The sequence below is a fragment of the Emydura macquarii genome, unplaced genomic scaffold (genome assembly GCF_026122565.2).
Source record: "Emydura macquarii macquarii isolate MOO-44397 ecotype Brisbane River unplaced genomic scaffold, CSIRO-AGI_Emac_v2 contig_30, whole genome shotgun sequence".
Classification (NCBI taxonomy): domain Eukaryota; kingdom Metazoa; phylum Chordata; order Testudines; family Chelidae; genus Emydura; species Emydura macquarii.
Window position 1 is genome coordinate 57,990 of NW_027130167.1, and position 18,319 is coordinate 76,308.

General features: G+C 43.6%; 1 protein-coding gene and 1 pseudogene across 1 annotated transcript; both read right to left on the reverse strand.

The window, feature by feature from the left end:
• Positions 1–5,192: 5,192 nt before the first annotated feature.
• Positions 5,193–6,134, reverse strand: LOC137164652 (olfactory receptor 9S13-like; annotated as a pseudogene).
• Positions 6,135–11,072: 4,938 nt separating this feature from the next.
• On the reverse strand, positions 11,073–17,663 carry LOC137164874 (olfactory receptor 14A16-like). Its single transcript, XM_067565933.1, has 2 exons — positions 17,290–17,663; positions 11,073–11,649 (listed from the first exon to the last, which is right to left on the reverse strand). Exons 1-2 carry the CDS (start codon positions 17,661–17,663, stop codon positions 11,073–11,075), a joined length of 951 nt encoding a protein of 316 aa, XP_067422034.1.
• Positions 17,664–18,319: the final 656 nt, after the last annotated feature.

Here is an 18,319-nt window from a genome sequence, read left to right on the forward strand (position 1 = left end):
TTGCTCCTAGTTCTGTCATCTACCACCACTGATAACAGCCTAGCTCCATCCTCCCTGGAACCCCCTTGCAGGTAGTTGAAAGCCACTGTAAAATCCCCCTCACTCTTCTCTTCTGCAGACTAAACAAGTCTAGTTCCCTCAGCCTCTCCTCATAATTCATGTGCTCCAGCCCCCTAAGCCATCTGCTGGACTCTCCCCAATTTATGCACATTGTTCTTGTAGTGGGGGGCCAAAACTGGCCAAATAGAGGAAAATAATCACTTCCCTCGATCTGCTGGCAGCACTCCTACTAATGCAGCCCAATATGCCGTTAGCCTTCTTGGCAACAAGGGCACACTGGTGACTCATATCCAGCTTCTTCTTCACTGTAACTCACAGGTCTTTTTCTGCAGAACTGCTGCCTAGCCAGTCAGTTCCCGGGCTGTAGCAGTGCATGGGATTCTTCCATCCTAAATGTCATCTGCAATCCTCTCCATCCTCCAGACCATAAGTCATTTTTGCCCTTGTACACTATAAAGAGCCCAATATTAAATCTCTCTTCTCCAGGTAGGTACATATAGACTGTAATCAAGTCACCTCTTAACATTCTCTTTGTTAAAATTAATAGATTGATCTCCTTGAGTCTATAACTGTAAGGCATGTTTTCTAATCCTTGAATGATTCTCATGTCTCTTCTCAGAACCCTCTGCACTTTATCAACGTCCTTCTTGAACTGTGGACATCAGAACTGGACACAGTATTTCAGCATCCCTCCACCAGTGCCAAATACAGAGGTAAATAACCTCTCTACTAGTACTTGAGATTCCCATGTTTATGCATCCATTAACCAGCTGATTATCCACCACGGCAACCACACCTGTTGAATTTAAAAGCTGGTTGAAAAAAAAAATTCTCCAAAAAATCCCCCACAACATCTTTCATTTTGATCTGCCTCAAAATGTTTTCCAACTTTTCAATTTGCCAAGATTTTGGAAAAATGACATTTTCTGTTTGACCAGAAACTAAACTATTTTTAAAAACATTTTTTAATTCCCATTGAACCAAAAGTATCATTTTTTGCCTAGCTCAGTCATGATATTATACACTATTATGACGACTGGTGTTAGCACGATTAATTATTATATACATAGAAGTAACAAATGTCATTCTGGGGTGATATTAATAGAAGTGTCAGTTGTAAGACTCCGGAGGTAATTGTCCTATCTGAGGTAATTGACCTGTCTGCTCAGCACTGGTGTGACCTCAGCTGAAGTCATGTGTCAATGCTGGGTGCCATGTTTTAAGAAAGATGTGGGCAAATTCTAGAGTCCACAAGAAAACAACACAAATGATAAAAGGTTAGAAAACATGATCTCTGAGAATAGGTTAAGAAATCTGGACAGGTTTAGTCTTGAGAAAAGACAATTGAAGAGGAACCTGATAATGGTCTTGAAATGTGGTAAGGACTATTATAAAGAAGACACTGATCAATTGTTTTCCATGTGCACAGAAGGTAGGAGAAGAAGTGATTGTTAATCTGCAGCAAGGGAGATTTAAGTTAGACAACTCTTTCAAACTATGACAATAATGAAGCTCTGGAACAAGCTTCCAAGGGAAGCTCTGGAGGTTCTTAAGAACATTGTTGAAGGTTTTTGAGAACACGTTAGAGAAACACCTATCAGGGATGGTCTAGGTTTACTTGGTCCTACCTCAGCACAGGTGGCTAGACTTGATTACTTCTCAAAGTCACGTCAAGCCCTACATTTCTGAGATTCTATGCTAATTAATCATAAATGTAATAATTAATACTTATGTTATTATTAATAACAGTGTTACTCAACTGCAGCCAAATAGCACGATAGGTTTGCATTATAATTAGAACTGGTAGAAAAACAAAGTTAGGAAATTTCAACTTCTGACTGGAAAATCAAAAGCTGATGTTTTTCTTTCATTTTTGGCAGTCAGAAACCAATACATAAAAAAATAAAAATTGTCCACAAAGTACAAGAGAGACAATGTTTGCAGATTTCAGGTTTTCTGTTTTATGAAGAAAAATCAGAAGTGTTCAAAGAAAGAATACAACTTCTTTTAAAATGTTCTTTTCCTCCCAAATCCAATTTTCCATTAAAAAATATTTAGGTGTAAAAATGTCCTAATTGTCAGACTCCACCTTTCCAATTGGAGAATACATTTCTTCTTTCTGTAGATATTTTATTATTCCTATCATTATTTAGATTGTAACTTCTTCCAGGGAAGGATTGTCTCTTATTCTCGATGGATAAAGTGGCTAGCAAGATATTGGTGTCATAATAGTAATAATAATAATGAATTCATTTATTTATTCAGGTGAGAATTGAATTGATGGAAAGGATCAACCAGTCCACCATGACGGAATTCATTCCCCTGGGTTTCCCTGCCTCTCTCCAGCTGCGTTACCTGACCAAGTGGGCCTGTTATTAGTGCTCTAAGAGGAAGTTATTCTTCAACGTCCTTTCCATGTTTCATAAAATAGATTATTGTCTGTGACTCCAGCCTTGTTCCCAGTCCTGCTCCAGCCATTTTTGTGTTCCATCCTGATCTTGTGTCACCAGGCTTGGTATGGGTCACAGCTGGGAGGACAAATCTCAGGTCAGACTGTCAAACAATTGGGCTGACATCCTCTCTCTGGTGGTATATTCTATAATTAGATTTAAGCAAACCAGCAACAAATGTGTGTTCCGGTACCTCTATATTAGCTTCCATGGAGTCACAGGCAGTTCGCTTAGACAATCCATGCTATATTATCAGCCAGACAAACTGGACTTCTGTGGTAAAATGTTACTAAAACCATAATTCATCACACATTAGGTTCTTCCAGCCCCAGGGGGCCAGTCACTTATCCAGGGCAATGGATGCTCAGGACCTTACACCACAGATAATGTTATAGCCAATCCTTATTTATTAACTCAGAAAAAGAAAGGCAAGTTACTAAAAGGCAAAAGCACATAAAATACATTACAGGTGAATCAAAGTATGTAGTCCAAAATAATACCAGGGTTGTTAAATCTGCCAGTTTTCTGTAAGGTTCTCTGGGTTGCCCAAATAGTTCTTGGGGATCTCAGTCCTTTAATTCAAAATTTCCCCTGTCAGAATTCACCAGTCCAGAGAAGGTGTCCAGGGGACTTTGTTCTCCCTTTTTATAACGTGACCCTTTTTGCTGGAAAAATCCTTGCTATGTCATTGGGTCAAGCAGTTCCATGGCACGTGTGCTTTGCCATCAGTTCTTTATATGAATGACAATTCTAGTTTGCACTTTCTGCGTACATGCCATTTGAGGTGTGTTCGGGATTGACGTGCAGTGTCTCTAGTTTACAGGTCCTTTGTTATCCCTGAAGTGCAAACCTGTGGGCCTTTCTCAGACTCCCATGATGTTGAGTTCCAAACATATAGCAAAGTTTCATATCTCCACACACAACGCTGATACACACATTAGAACAAGATAATAATACTCAGCAGATTACAACTTTTCCAATGATAGCTCACGAGGTATATTGTACAAGGTTTATCACCATTTTGTAAGAGTTGTGACTGTATTAGTATAGCTGGTCACCTTCCCCCTTAGATAGCATCACACTTGGCTCCCAGCCCCACTCTTGCTTTTTTCCAAAGCTCTTGACTCCTGACTCCAACTCTTACCTTTCTCTCCAGTTCGTGGCCTGACTGCCATTGCTCCAACCACTAGGCATGATCCTCCATATCTTGGTTTCTGACACTGGCCCAGTATCTCTTGGCTCAAATAGTAAGCTATGGAGTTGGCCTATGTGAGGATATTAGCCAGGGTCAACATTTTGTTTGAAATAAGTGCTACTCCTTCTTCCTTTGAAATCATTGGTAAAACTCACAGTGACTTGAATGGCCACTTGACTGCGCTCAAATTGATCAGCAAAAGTAAACTTGAAAGAAAGAAAGAATCTTAGTTTCTGTTTTGTGAAACAGCAGTGAAGATAGGAATTTGAATACTGAAATCAGACAGAATTCATATCTCCTCATACTTAGATTTTTTTTTCATATGGTACTTTCTGGATTTCATTATTTAGGTTTGCAGCTGAACAACCTGGGAGTTCCAGGGTAAATCCCTACAGTAATTTTGATTTGACAAGACATAATGCACAGAAATTTGCCCTGAACTCAAAGTGACGTTAATCTCAAAAAATGCTGCAGGATTGGACTCCATCTGTGGTTTTCATCATTTCATGACCAAATCAAAAGGGAAAAGATTTTTAGTTGTTTATTTTACTAAGTTTATTGCATCTTAAAATGGAGAGAAAAATGGGCATAGTTCTCTATTTATTTACACAAGCTTTAGAACAGTGTAAATGCATTTATTTCCACAGAGTGACTCCTGATTTACATCAGGCTGAATGAGAGGGGTATTAGGCCCATTGACTCTAACAAAGTTACTTTTGATTTACATGGAGGTGAGTGAGAGAGGAAACAGGCCCAGTGACTCCTCTGGCACTACTCCTGATTTACATCAGGACGAGTGAGAGGAGAATCAGACCCATTGATCTGAATGTGGCTACTAGTGATTTACACCTGGGTGAGTGACTGTTCCTTATTTACACAAATATGAGTGAAATTTGAATCAAGACCACTTGCTTTATTGAGCTGAGTTACAAGACACAGCATAGGAGTATTGTACTTAGATGACTCAGTTGTCATACTTTGTTGTCCTAAATATGTTCTATGGCCAGTGTTCTGGAACATTATAGGAACAAGGAAATTGCCATGAAGGAGCATCCTGTCTCCAGTGGTGGCCATTATCAGCTGTTTCAAAGACAGAAGAATTGTATGATAAATCATGGACAAAATTTACTCTTAACTCAGAAAGGCAGCAGCCAACTCATATCCCGAAGAATGAAGTCCTTATAAATATCAAAGCCATTATTTGATTCTGAAGATATATTTAACTAAATAATATCCAGAGGCAATGAATTCTACAGGCCAGCTAGTCATGTAAGTGGGAAGAGAGACAGGCAGAAAACCATAGACAGGCACACAGAAAAAAAGAAAAATTAATAGACAGACCGATAAATACTGTGGATCCCAAGGATTTATTTGTTCATACCTGAAAAACAGCTCCCAATAATAAATAACTATTTGGCAATTATTTGTTGTTGTGTTGCACATTACCATGACCCACTGGATTTCATCTCTATGTTCAAAGACGATGTTCATTTTTTCAAACATTTCTTGCCCAGTGTCCTTCTGAAAGGTTCTTTCACGTCCTTGTTCCTAAGACTATAGATGAAGGGATTCAACATGGGATGAAAAGGGTATAAAACACAGACACCACTTTTCTTTGGTATAGAGAAGATAGCCATGTGGGCTGGGCATACATGAAAGCAATGGTCCCATAAAATAAAGTCACAGCCACCATGTGGGAGGTGCAGGTGGAGAAGGCTCTGTGTCTGTCCTGGGCAGAGCGAATCCTGAGGATAGTGGAGAGGATATAAAAGTAGGAGATGAGCACAATCAGGGCAGTATCGCTATGATGAGTCCGCATAGGGTAAACATCACAAGATTATTAACGTACGTGTCACTGCAGGAGAGACTAATCAGGGGAGGGCCATCACAGAAGAAATGATCAATCTCATTAGAGCCACAATAGTTCAGGGTAAAGGTGAAGACTGTTTGCACCATGGAATTCACACAGCCGTAGATTTACGACCCTGCCACCAGCTGTACGCAAACCCACTTGGACATGGTGACAGGATACCGGAGCGGGTTGCAGATGGCGGTGTAGCGATCATAGGCCATCGCTGCCAGGAGGAACCCTTCGGAGGTGAGGAAAAGAATGAAGAAGAATTGGGTGGCACACCTGTTGTAGGAAATGGCTTTATTCCCTGCTAGGAAGCTCACCATGGCTCTTGGAGCAAAGGTGAAGGAGTAGCAGAGATCTAAGAGCTAGAGGTTCATGAGGAAGAAGTACATGGGGTGTGGAAGTGAGAGTTGGTTCTAATGAGGAGGACCAGGACGATGTTCCCCATCATAGTTACTATGTAAATCACCAGGAATATCACAAAGGGGATCATCTGAGGAGCTGGACCATTTCCAAAACCCAGCAAGATGAATTCCGTGACTGCTGTACGGTTCCCCAATCTCACTGGCTCCATGGATGTTAATCCCTTGGGAAAAGGAGTGAGATACAGATTAAAGAAAGGGCAAATGAAGAAGATGTAAATGAAGGGCTTAGTGAAAAGAAAAAGGATGGTGATGGGGAAAATACCCTGGTCTGTGGGCTTGGCAGATCAATGTTATTGTCCAGCTCTGCCACAGACTCTCTGTGAGGCATTGGCTCAGTCTCTTGGGCTGGGATTTCCAAAGCAGCCAAAGAGTATTGTGTGCTCAACTCACATTCAATGTCAGTAGGATTTGATCACCTCAGACGAGATTTATAGAAGTGTTTATGGGCCTAGTACAATTTTCAAAAGCACCTAGGTACCAAAATCTAATTGATTTCAAGGTCAGAAGGCGCCATTCTGATGAATACCTTTTATCTTAAATACTGAAATACACTAAATTGATCATAAATATCTTTAAAAATTTGGGATCCATCCCTTGAGCTTTTGCGAAAATTTTCACCTTTGCTATTTCTGCCTCTCAGTTCCCCTTTCTGAAAATGAAGTTAACGTTATTTCCCGGTCAGATAATAAATTCATTAATATTTTAAAATATTTTGGAAGTGCTCAAATGCTATCCTTACAAGGGATACAAAAAGTCTCTTGTGAGTGATTTTCAAAAACAACCACCCAATTCCCATTGACTTTCTATAATATTTGGGTGCTTAATTCACTAAAGTTCTATTGAAAATCTCATCCTAGACAGATTGACTCTGATGGCAAAGGTGCCTTTGACTTCACTGTAAGAAGATCAGGCTCTTGTAATCCACGTGAAACAAATGCCTAATACAATCTGAGCTGCTCTTTTAGAAGGAATATTTTCAAGAGTAGCAGCCAAAGTAACCAACTTTTCCTTTCAGTTGCAACACAAAGCACAGCTACTCAGCCAAGTTGGACAATTGCAGAATATATCCTCCCTTGTGTGAAACCATTGATTTATAAAAACGTGTCAGAACTGGGACTTTGACATCAGCTATTCCAATCCCTATGAGTCTAAGAATTAACATATTTGACTTAATTATTGGACTGGAGCTAGGTTAACACAGTACCTGTGTAACAAAAGGGGAGCAAAGAGGATGCGGCAAATTATAGAGCAACTTCAATACCTGGAAAGATACTCGAACAAATTACTAAACAATTAATTTGTAAGCATCTAGAGAGTAATAGGGTACTAAGCAGTGATTAATTTGTAATGCACGAGATGCCGGGGCTAAGGTCCAGCAAGCCCGGCACAAATTAAGCACTGGTTAGAAGGAATGATAAGCATGGATTTGTCAAGAGTAAATACCACCAAACCAACCTAATTTCATAGAATCATAGAAAATGAGGGTTGTAAGGGACCCAAGGAGGTCATCTAGTCCAACCCCCTGCTCAAAGCAGGACCAACCCTGACTAAATCATCCCAGTCAGGGCTTTGTCAAGCCACCCCTTAAAAATCTCTAAGGATGGAGATTCCACCACCTCCCCAGAGAACCCATTCCAGTGCTTCACCACCCTCCTTCATCACCCTCCTCCTTCACCACTTGAAAAACATTTTCCTAATATCCAACCTAGACCTCCCTCACTTCAACCTGAGACCCTTCCTCTTTGTTCTGTCTTCTGCCACCATGAGAACAGCCTAGCTCCATCCTCCCTGGAACCCCGCTTCAAGTAGTTGAAGGCTGCGATAAAATCCCCCCTCACTCTTCTCTTCTGCAGACTAAACAAGCCCAGTTCCCTCAGCCTCTCCTCAGAAGTCATGTGTCTCAGCCCTCTAATCATTTTTGTTGCCCTCTGCTGGACTCTCTCCAATTTGTCTACATACTTCCTGTAGTGGGGGACCCAAAACTGGACACAATACTCCAAAGGTGGCCTCACAGAGCAGAATAATCACATTGACAGAAGACATTGAGGCTTCTCCTCTGTTAAAGTACATTACACCTTATGACTGGGGTATAGACACACTTCCCTCCATACACAGCATTGGATTGGTTTGTAATAAAAGTAAATAAGTTTATTAAACAAACCACTTTGTTAAGTGATACCAAGTAGAAGGAATATAGGCAAAAAGGGGTACAATCAAAAGTAAAAATACATGTGCTAATATCTAAGATCGAATTTAATATGTTACAGCCTTTGTACAAGGTAGGTTCCTCTCCAATATGCCTTTCCCAGCAATGGCTAATTAGCATTCAGCCAGGATCCCTGCAGGTTCCAAGGCATTGGTTTTCCTTGTCTCTCTCTCTTTATTGCTCAAGAAATGAATTCTTCTGAAACATGTCCCCCAATAAAGTTCCTTTCCCCTGCTGGCTGTCTGGGATAGCATCCGTGCTGACTTCTGCTCTGCTGGTGATTGGTACAATGCAAATGATTTCTTCCTGCAACCTTTGATACAAATGAATAGTTCATTGAATTTGGCCACACCTTTTTCCTTTATTTGGAGAAAACCTGTTTATCGACTCACCCTGACATGCCGGTTTTAAACTTCTTTTAGTCAGACTTAAAAGCATAATATCAGTGAGTATCCATAATTCCACATGCAGCATTATCACATGCATTTCTTAATGATATTATTGACTAGCGTGTTATCAATTATTAAATGATACCTCACAGGGCATATTTTGTACAAATATGATTTCAGTAGTGTGTGGGGTGTGAATACCGGGATGCCCAGATTCACAGTGGGTGCACGATTGGTTGAATGACCATATTCAAAGAGTATTTTTCAAATTGGGAGGATATGTCTAGTGGAGAAGATAATACTTTTTCCCACCAGAAGACCTTGCACAGATATAGCAATAGATTCATTCCCTGCACAGATGGCCAGGAAGGGAGGAGGAGAAGAGAGATAACAGACTCTAACTAAAATTCACACCAATTAACAGAAACAAAGTTTGCCCTTGTCTTGACCCCATTCCCTGTAATTTAGGCCTGACTACTTGTCCAGCTTTTAACTCTTTACTCTCCTACAAAAACAGACTTCCGCGAGAAACTGCAGAGCTGGAACTCATATGCAAACTTGACACAATCAAACTGGGTCAGAATAGGGACTTGGAATGGTTATCTCAATACAAGAAGTAATTTTCACTGTTCACACATTCTCACCTTCTCATAAATAGTTGTGAATAGGCCTCATCTATTCTAACTGAATGGACATTGTTAGCACTTGCCCTCCCCATTGTTGTATCTTACCCTTGGATGTATATATATATATATATATATATATATATATATATATATATATATATATCTCCTATCTGTGATTTCCATTTCATAGAATCATAGAATCATAGAGTTGGAAGGGACCTCAGAAGGTCATCTAGTCTAACCCCCTGCTCAGAGCAGGACTAACCTCTGCTAAATAATCCCAGCCAGGGCTTTGTCAACCTGCATCTTAAAAACCTCTAAAAATGGAGATTCCACCACCTCCCTAGGTAACCCATTCCAGAGCTTCACCACCCTCTTAGTGAAAAACTTTTTCCTAATATCCAACCTAGACCTCCCCCACTGCAACTTGAGACCGTTGCTCCTTGTTCTGTCATCTACTACCACCGATAACAGCCTAGCCCCATCCTCTTTGGAACCCCCTTTCAGGTAGTTAAAGGCTGCTATCAAATCCCCCCTCATTCCTCTCTTCTGCAGACTAAACAAGCCCAGTTCCCTCAGCCTCTCCTCATAAGTCTTGTGCTCCAGCCTCCGAATCATTTTTGTTGCCCTCCGCTGGACTCTCTCCAAATTCTCCACATCCTTTTTGTAGTTGGGGGGCCCAAAACTGGACACAATACTCCAAATGTGGCCTCACCAATGCCTAATAGAGGGGAATGATCACTTCCCGTGATCTGCTGGCAATGCTCCTACTAATGCAGCCCAATATGTTATTAGCCTTCTTGACAACCAGGGCACACTGCTGACTCATATCCAGCTTCTTATCCACTGTTACCCCCAGGTCCTTTTCTGCAGAACTGCGGCCTAGCTCGTCTGTCCCCAGTCTGCAGCTGTGCATGGGATCTTCCGTCCTAAATGCAGGACTCTGCACTTGTCCTTGTTGAACCAAATCAGATTTCTTTTGGCCCAATCCTCCAGTTTTTTTAGGTCACTCTGTATCCTATCCCTACCCTCCAGGGTATCTACCACTCCCCCAGCTTAGTGTCATCCGCAAACTTGCTGAGGGTGCAATCTACCCCATCCTCCAGATCATTAATGAAGATGTTGAATAAAACCGGCCCCAGGACCAACCCCTGGGGCACTCCGCTTGTGACCAGCTGACAGCTAGACATGGAGCCATTGATCACTACTCATTGAGCCCTATATTCTAGCCAGTTCTCTATCCATTTTATAGTCCATTCATCCAACCCATACTTCTTTAACTTGATGATAAGAATACTGTGTGAGACAGTATCAAAAGCTTTGCTAAAGTTAAGGTATATCATGTCCACAGCTTTCCCCACATCCACAGAGCCAGTCACCTCATCATAGAAAGCAATCAGGTTGGTCAGGCATGACTTGCCCTTGGTGAATCCATGTTGACTGTTCCTGATCGCCTTCCTCTCTTCCAAGTGCCTTAAAATGGATTCCTTAAGGACCTGCTCCATGATTTTTCCAGGGATTGAGGTGAGGCTGTAGTTCCCTGGATCCTCTTTCCTCCCTTTCTTGAAGATGGGCACTATATTTGCTTTTTTCCAGTCATCAGGGACCTATCCCAATTGCCACGAGCTTTCAAAGATAATAGCAAGTGGCTCTGAAATCACATCAGCCAACTCCCTCAGCACCCTCGGGTGCATTGCATCCGGCCCCATGGACTTGTGTATGTCCACATACATGCATCTGATGAAGTGGGTTGCAGCCCATGAAAGCTTATGCCCATAGACATTTGTTTGTCTTTAAGATGCTACTGGACTCTCGTTGTTTATACAGGCACAGAATGAAATCACAGTCCAAGGAAAGGATGAACCTTTAATCTTTAGTGGATAACCTCCATCCTGTCAGTTTCCACAGGGAAGCTTTAATTTCTTTGTTTCTCATGCTGCAGATGATGGGATTCATCACTGGAGGCAGCACGGAATAGAAAACAGCCACCACGAGATCCAGCCATGACGTTGAGCTGGAGAGGGGTTTCAGGTAGGCAAAGCAGCCAGTGAATACTAGCAAGGAAAGCACAGTGAGGTGAGGCAGGCAGGTGGAGAAGGCTTTATGCCGGCCCTGCTCAGAGGGGATTCCCAGCACTGTGCTGATGATCTGAACGTACGACACAGTTATAAAAACAAAGCAGCATAAGGCTAAGCCGACACTAAAGAGAATGACCCCCTTTTCAGTGAGGTTGGAGTCAGAGCAGGTGAGCTTGAGTAGCTGGGGAATGTCACAGAAGAACTGATCCACCTTGTTGCCTCTGCAGAAGGATACTGCAAATGTGTTCCCGGTGTGCAGGGCAGCATAGAGAACACCACTGGCCCAGGCCCTGGCTGCCATTTGGACACAAGCTCCCATGTTCATCACTCTCTCGTAGTGCAGCAGCTGGCAGATGGCAACGTAGCTATCGTACGCCATGACAGTGAGAAGGAAAAAATCTGCTCCCATCAAGGAGAGGAGGAAAAAGACTTGGGTGACACATCCAGCATAAGAAATGGACCTTTGCAGCCGTCAGTCTAGACATACCCTTAGTGACCTAACTCTGTTAGCTGACACATGTAATAATGGTTATACCTAGAGCCTTTCTTCCATGAGTTCTATTTTACAGGTGGGGGGCATGAGACACAAAGAGTTGGAGTAGGCCTGGTGTGCTAATCATTTGGTACTGTGGGCCTGGGGAAAGAAAGAAAGAAAGAACATTTCAGGCACCAAGAACACTCGGAATACTCACATTCCTAGACTCAGAAAGTGAGTTGCTATACCATGTTATTGACTTCCAGCCTGTAAGTTCTTAAGCTTCTGATGGTCTGTGTACGCTCCAGCCATGTCTCTGTCCTTTCTCTCTGTCAGAGTGTCTGGGCACAGGTGCTAGCTCTATTAGTTTCACCTTCCCACAGTGAGCAGCTTTACCCATAATCGTGAGATGTATGTACGGGTCATATTTAAGGAAGAATGTATTTATCTTGACAGTCTGATTCATGGACGTGGAATAGAAATTGACCTCCAGGAGGTAATGTGTCTCAATGATGGCCCATTCAAGCAAGCAAGCATTGGCACCCTTCCCTAATCAGCCACCAGGCTCGGCTGCTCAGACTTACTCCATCTCAAAACTATCAATGGAAAACCATCAGAGGCATCCCCAAACTACGGAAACCTCTTGTAGAAGTGAAAAGGGAACATTACAACAGACAGAGCTTCACCCTGGCTGTGAATGGAAACGAAGGACTGTTTAACAGACTGCCGGGAACACTGAGGCATCCTCAATAACCAGGATCCAAGAACATTGACACCTATAAAATGAATATTAACAACTACAGAATGAATATAATTACACCTGCCCCTGTTTGTTGTTTACAAGATTACCATACAGAGGTTAGGCACATCACCTTAAAACCTATACATTTTACACTAATATTTGTTGAAGTAAAGGCATGCCAAAGGGGGAAGGAAGATAATGCTTTCTTCCCACCAAGGCCTTGCACATTATTATTATTATTGTCCATTTGTCATTCCTGTGGTCAGCTGCCATCTAGAAATGTTTAGAAGAGACACAGAAAATCCTGGCCACATTAAACTTGTCTTCCCCATAGTGCCCATTCTACACCCTAATCACGCCTTCACCAGATTTCACCCTCCATTATCCACCATACCCCCGGCGGCAGTGTAGACGCACCCAAGCGTCTAGCTGTGGGTTATTCACACCAGCCTCTTTCCATCAGTCAGCCCTTTTTTTACTCGGCAGATTATCAGCACTCCATGTTAATGCAAAAACCCCTTCCCTTGGATTATCGGAGTTCATTTCAAAGCCAGGAACGTCCTGATGTATTTTTACTGGGGCTCACTTGTTGGGCAAGGTCTCCACCCAGATTTTACACCAGTATCACTATTCTGGTTAGCGGTGTGACTTTGTTATGTCAGTACAACCTCTAGTGCGGCCACAGTTTCCCAATGTGGAGGTCTCCAGCATTGGTCTGGCTTATTGCCATTCCCGTATGTGAATGAACTATATCGATATAAGTGCTTTCACATCACTATAATTGCATCCGCTCACTGTGGATGAGTGGATCCCGCGTGGCACTGCCTGAAGGCCTCAGAGTAGCCTAAAAATCGGCCCCGCACCTCAGTTTTCCTTCTTTGTTCCCCAATAAACTCCACACAGGCTTTCTCCAGTGCAAATCACAACAGCCCTCCCATTGGTTTCATACATTAACTTCAAGTTCAGAACTAAACCCAGGAGTCTTATCTGCAGCTGCCAACACCCCCAAACTACCCTCTGGGCAGAATCCTTCCTGCCATAGCAGGCTACCCCGAGCTCTTCCGGGCTGGAGCAATTCACCCAGTCGAAAGGTTTTCCTTCACTCACACCATGAAATTTCACTTCAGCCTCCTGAGCTTTCCTTTTACTCTAGCTCCTTCCAGCTCTTTATTGCAAATTGCCAGGATAGCTAAAGTGGTGCAACGTCTGCATGTAGACAAACCTTTACACATTGATTTCTCACACCAGACACGAAGGGTACAGACAATGGGAGATCTGACAGCAAAGACGACAGAAAGAGACATTTTTAGCTTTGTTTAGTTTTTATTGATCTCGGCTTTTGGTAACAGACACAGAGTTATTGGCATCTCCTAGATAATGGTAAAACATGAGAAGGAGCTGGTGGAAAACATCCCCTGGGCGTGGGGGGAATTCTCAGGATACTCTTTTGGCTGTAAATGTACAGGCTGGGTTTTCCCATAAGAGGTGATGTTAGGCACCTAAATCCTACAGCCAGTGATTGGGAGTTGGGCACCTAACAGCCTTAGGTGCCATTGTCAACTACAAGTAGACATGGTGGAGCAGACAGGGCACTGAACTAGGACTCTGGACGCTTGGTTTCCATGCCTGTCCCAGCCACTCACCCGCTAAGCGAATCCAGGCAGGTAACTGCACCTCGTTCTGCCTTAGTTTCCCCAGCTGTAACATGAGGATGAGGATGTGGGCCTAGGGCTGGAGTTACAGAGCTTCCCCTTTAGGCACCTGAACCCCAGAATCCGGCCCTCCTGGGATTCACAAAACCCCTGCTCAGCTGCCTGCGGCTCTGTAGGTGACTAAGTGTTTGCAGGAAAAGGCTACAGCCCCATGTTTCTGCCTCTATCCATGCCCTCTGCAGCCTCACCCCAGGCACTCAAGTATCTTGAGAAACTGGCCCTATGTCACTGTTGAGAATGGGCCAGTGAAAGGCCTGTGCTGGGCCCTGCAGCACAGGTTAGACGGTTTCCTTTTGATGCCTGTCCCTTTATAAAGAAACCTGGGAATGAAACACATTACAAGCAACAAAAATTAGTTACACAATTTCCTAATGTTGGAGTGCCAGGCTTACGTTGCCACCAGATATTTGTATAACGTAGGCATCACAGATTTGTGTGTGTGTGTCTACATCTCTCACCCTGCAGTGAATGGATGCTCAGCTCAGTCTGTTTTCCCTGCACCATCTCACTGAGCAGAATCCCCCGTCATTGGCTGAACTCTGAGCAGCCACTAGTTCAAATCTCCCACCTGCCCAGTAATACCCAGCTGTGGTATCTGATAAAGGCCCTAACAAGAATGGGTCACAGGTTCCAAGAGTTCTGTCCGTCTCCACTTCCACCCCTGGCTGTGACTCCAAGAGCATGACACAGCCCAGTGACGCTTTAGTTCAGGCCCTAAAGCAGCCTCTGGCATATCTGTTTTACTTCAAGCTAAGGCACCTGGTCGGCTACCATTGTCCTAACATGCATTTCTTGCAAGCTTTCCTCAGGGCCCCCTTCGCCTCTTTGTTTCTCAGTGTTACCTAGTTGCTCTGTGTTCTTGGGGAACCAGGGCGCAAAACCCCAACTCTCTCTCTCTGGCTCACCTGAATTACCCCCCCACCAGCCCATGCTTGAACCAGAAACCAAAGGCTGCTTGAACCAGAAACCAAAGGCATTTCAATATGAAAAGGCAGGGGACACAACTGAAACCCTCCCATCAAAGGCGAGACAACTCTCCATGCTTCATACAAGAGACACAGTTGGAACCCTCCCATCAAGGGTGAGACAACTCCCCATGCCTCATAAGCATCTCAGTTAGCACATGAATGAAGAACAGAAGCCTCATCTACATCGAAGATGGAACACACACTGAACTCTGGGATTGCTGAAGCAGGGAAGCACTGCATTTTGGGAAATCTCTGCTCTCCATGTAACTGAACTCACACCTGTACACACCCAGCTCCGCAGTTATCAGACCATTCTAGTTATTGGTATGCAAAACACTGAAACCAGGTTGCATTGTGAGCCCTCTCTCAAGAAAAGACGCCCTTCCAGGAATGATCAGCTCCTTTTGTCCAGACATTGTTTATCCATAAACAAACCTGGCATCTACAAATCCCCTATCAAAGCTCAAACCTCTGTTCTGATGTTTGGATCCAAACTCTGCATCAGTTCCACTGTAACCTGTTTTCTCTTCCTGACTGATCGTGTTGGGGGCTCTGCCAGATTCAAAGCCCTCCAGACCCTGAACTGACAAGCCTCTTCCTGGGAACCTCTGAACTGCATGGAGTGGTGAGATCAAACCCCTCCCCCCCTTTTTCCCCAACACAACTTATCTCTCCCTCTCTCTCTCTCCCTCTTTTAGTCCAGGTATAACTTTCTACTTTTATAATCAAACCTGGGCTAGCTTTCTCCAATACCCCAACTGTAATTGTGTAGTACTGTAAGTGTTTGATTGTTTTTCTCTCCTGGTATGGTATTACTATTAGTATTGTAAGTTTTATATACCTAGCAATAAAATAACTGTTATAGTCAAGCTGGTTGCCACTTTCTCTCTCTCTCTCTCCAAACTTTATTTTCTTCCTTTCTGTCCTTGGTCCCTATCTTGCTCTGTAGTAACGCTTCTCTTACCTAAGCCAAAGATCTCGGGAGTGCCCAAAAATCCTATGGAGTTTGCTCATCAAGGGGGTTACTGCTAGAACAATTGTGGTGTAAAGGGGCATATGAAGGGGACAGCCAGGAAGTGCTACTCTGCCTCGCCTGCGAAGTCCAGGGGCAAATGAGGGTGCAGCTCAAGTGCTGTTTGACCCAGCCTGATTGAATCCAAGGGGCAATTAAGGAGAGTAGCCAAAAAGGTGCTGTTTGGACCCAGCCTGCTCTATTCTGGTGTGTTGCACAGGGGCATATAAGGGTAGCCACTGAGAGTGTGGTGTCACCCAGCCTGCTGAGTTCAGGGACACATAAGGGATCAGCTGAGAGTGCTGAAAGCCCGGTCTGCTCAGACGCACTAAGTTGAGCTGAACTGTGTATATGTGTGTGTATCTGTGGGGGGTTTATTTGAATCTGGTGCTGGAGGAACCCAGCCCTGAAAACCTTAGGTCCTGCAGGATAACTCCATTGGGAGGGGGCTTGTAGCCCTATAAGTACACAAGTAACACAAGCAGTACATTAGTAGAATCACACCCCTAGAATCACACCCCCCCTTCCAGGAAGGTAACCCTAATAAATGAGCATACCCCAAGGTGAAGGGCAAATCTGGTAACACTCAGGGTGTAGATGAGGGGATTGATCAAGGGAGTCAGGACCGTGTAGACGACAGAGAGAACTTTCTTGCAGTCCCTCAGCGTGTGGGCTGTGGAGAACATGTAGACAATTATCAGAGTTCCATAATAAATGGACACCACAATGAGGTGGGAGGAGCAGGTGGAAAAGGCCTTTTGCCTCCCAATGGTGGAAGGATTCTCAGAATGGTGGCGATGATGCAGATGTAGGACATTACGGTCAGTAGGAATGGGACCAAGGAGAATATCAAGCGGAGCATGAAAGCCAACATTTCCATCAGCTGATGGTCATTGCAGGAGAGTTTTACAAGAGGGATAAAATCACAAAAGAAACGATCAATGCCATTAGGACCACAGAAATTTAATTGTGATATTGACAACACTGATATGCTCTACCTACGAAGCCACCTACCCAAGAGCCAGCTGCGAGCTGGAGACAAGATCTGCCACTCATACAGGCTGCATAGTGAAGTGGTTTGACTATGGCTAAATACCGATCGTAAGACATCACTGATAGGAGCAGGCATTCTGTAGCCAGCAGAGAACTAAAGAAATAATATTGTGTGATGCACCCACTCACTGAGATGGTTCTGTCCCCAGTCAGGAGACTGGCCAGCATCCTGAGCAGGATGGTGGAGGCGTAGCAGGTCTCCAGGCAAGACAAGTTCCCCAGGAAGAAGTAGATGGGGGTGTGAAGGTGCTCATCGGTCACAACTAGCACCATGATGAGGATGTTCCCAGCCATGGTTGTGATGTAGATCACTAGAAACAGCAGGAAGCGAAGGATTTGCAGTTTAGGAAGGGTCCCGAATCCCAGGAGGATGAATTCTGTGATGGACGTTTGATTTCCCTCTTCTGGGGCTGCCATGGGGGGTGTCTATGGGAAAGAAATTCATTCTGTGATATAAAAAAACAACATTCACTCTTTAACATGTCAACATTGTTTTCATTCTCTCTCTCTGCTGGCTACCAGAACAATAGCTGCGTAGATTATGGAGGCCAGGAGAGGGGAAATGCCATCTCTTGATCTGTGGGATAGATTTCCTATCTGAGCAGGCTACAAGTTCTACAAAATGTTAGTCTTTCTGCACACATGGGTAGTAACTTGACAGAGGAAACCAATGCGTTCAAATACGACATGATGGAGCTCAGGAAAAGAGTATGCAAACACAGATATTGGTTCAAATCATCACACCTTTCACGTTCTGGTGCATCGAAGTAGAACCATGTCCTTCACATATCAGAGTTCCTCTGGCAAAATGGGTCAGGATTTTATATTTTCAAGGAAGCCGCAATAAGGAAAGAAACGACGCAACTAAGGCTCAGATATGCAATGGTTGGTCAGCCAACTGCAAGTGAATTACACTGGACATGGACCACCTAAAAATTTTCAAATGGCTTTAAAAGAGTTATCAGCCAAATACCTGTGCTTCCCTTGGGCAATATTTCCTTGTCCTGCAGTGCTACACTCGACATATGGACATGGCCTTCATTAAAAGCGAATAAAAAGAAAAACACCAGCTG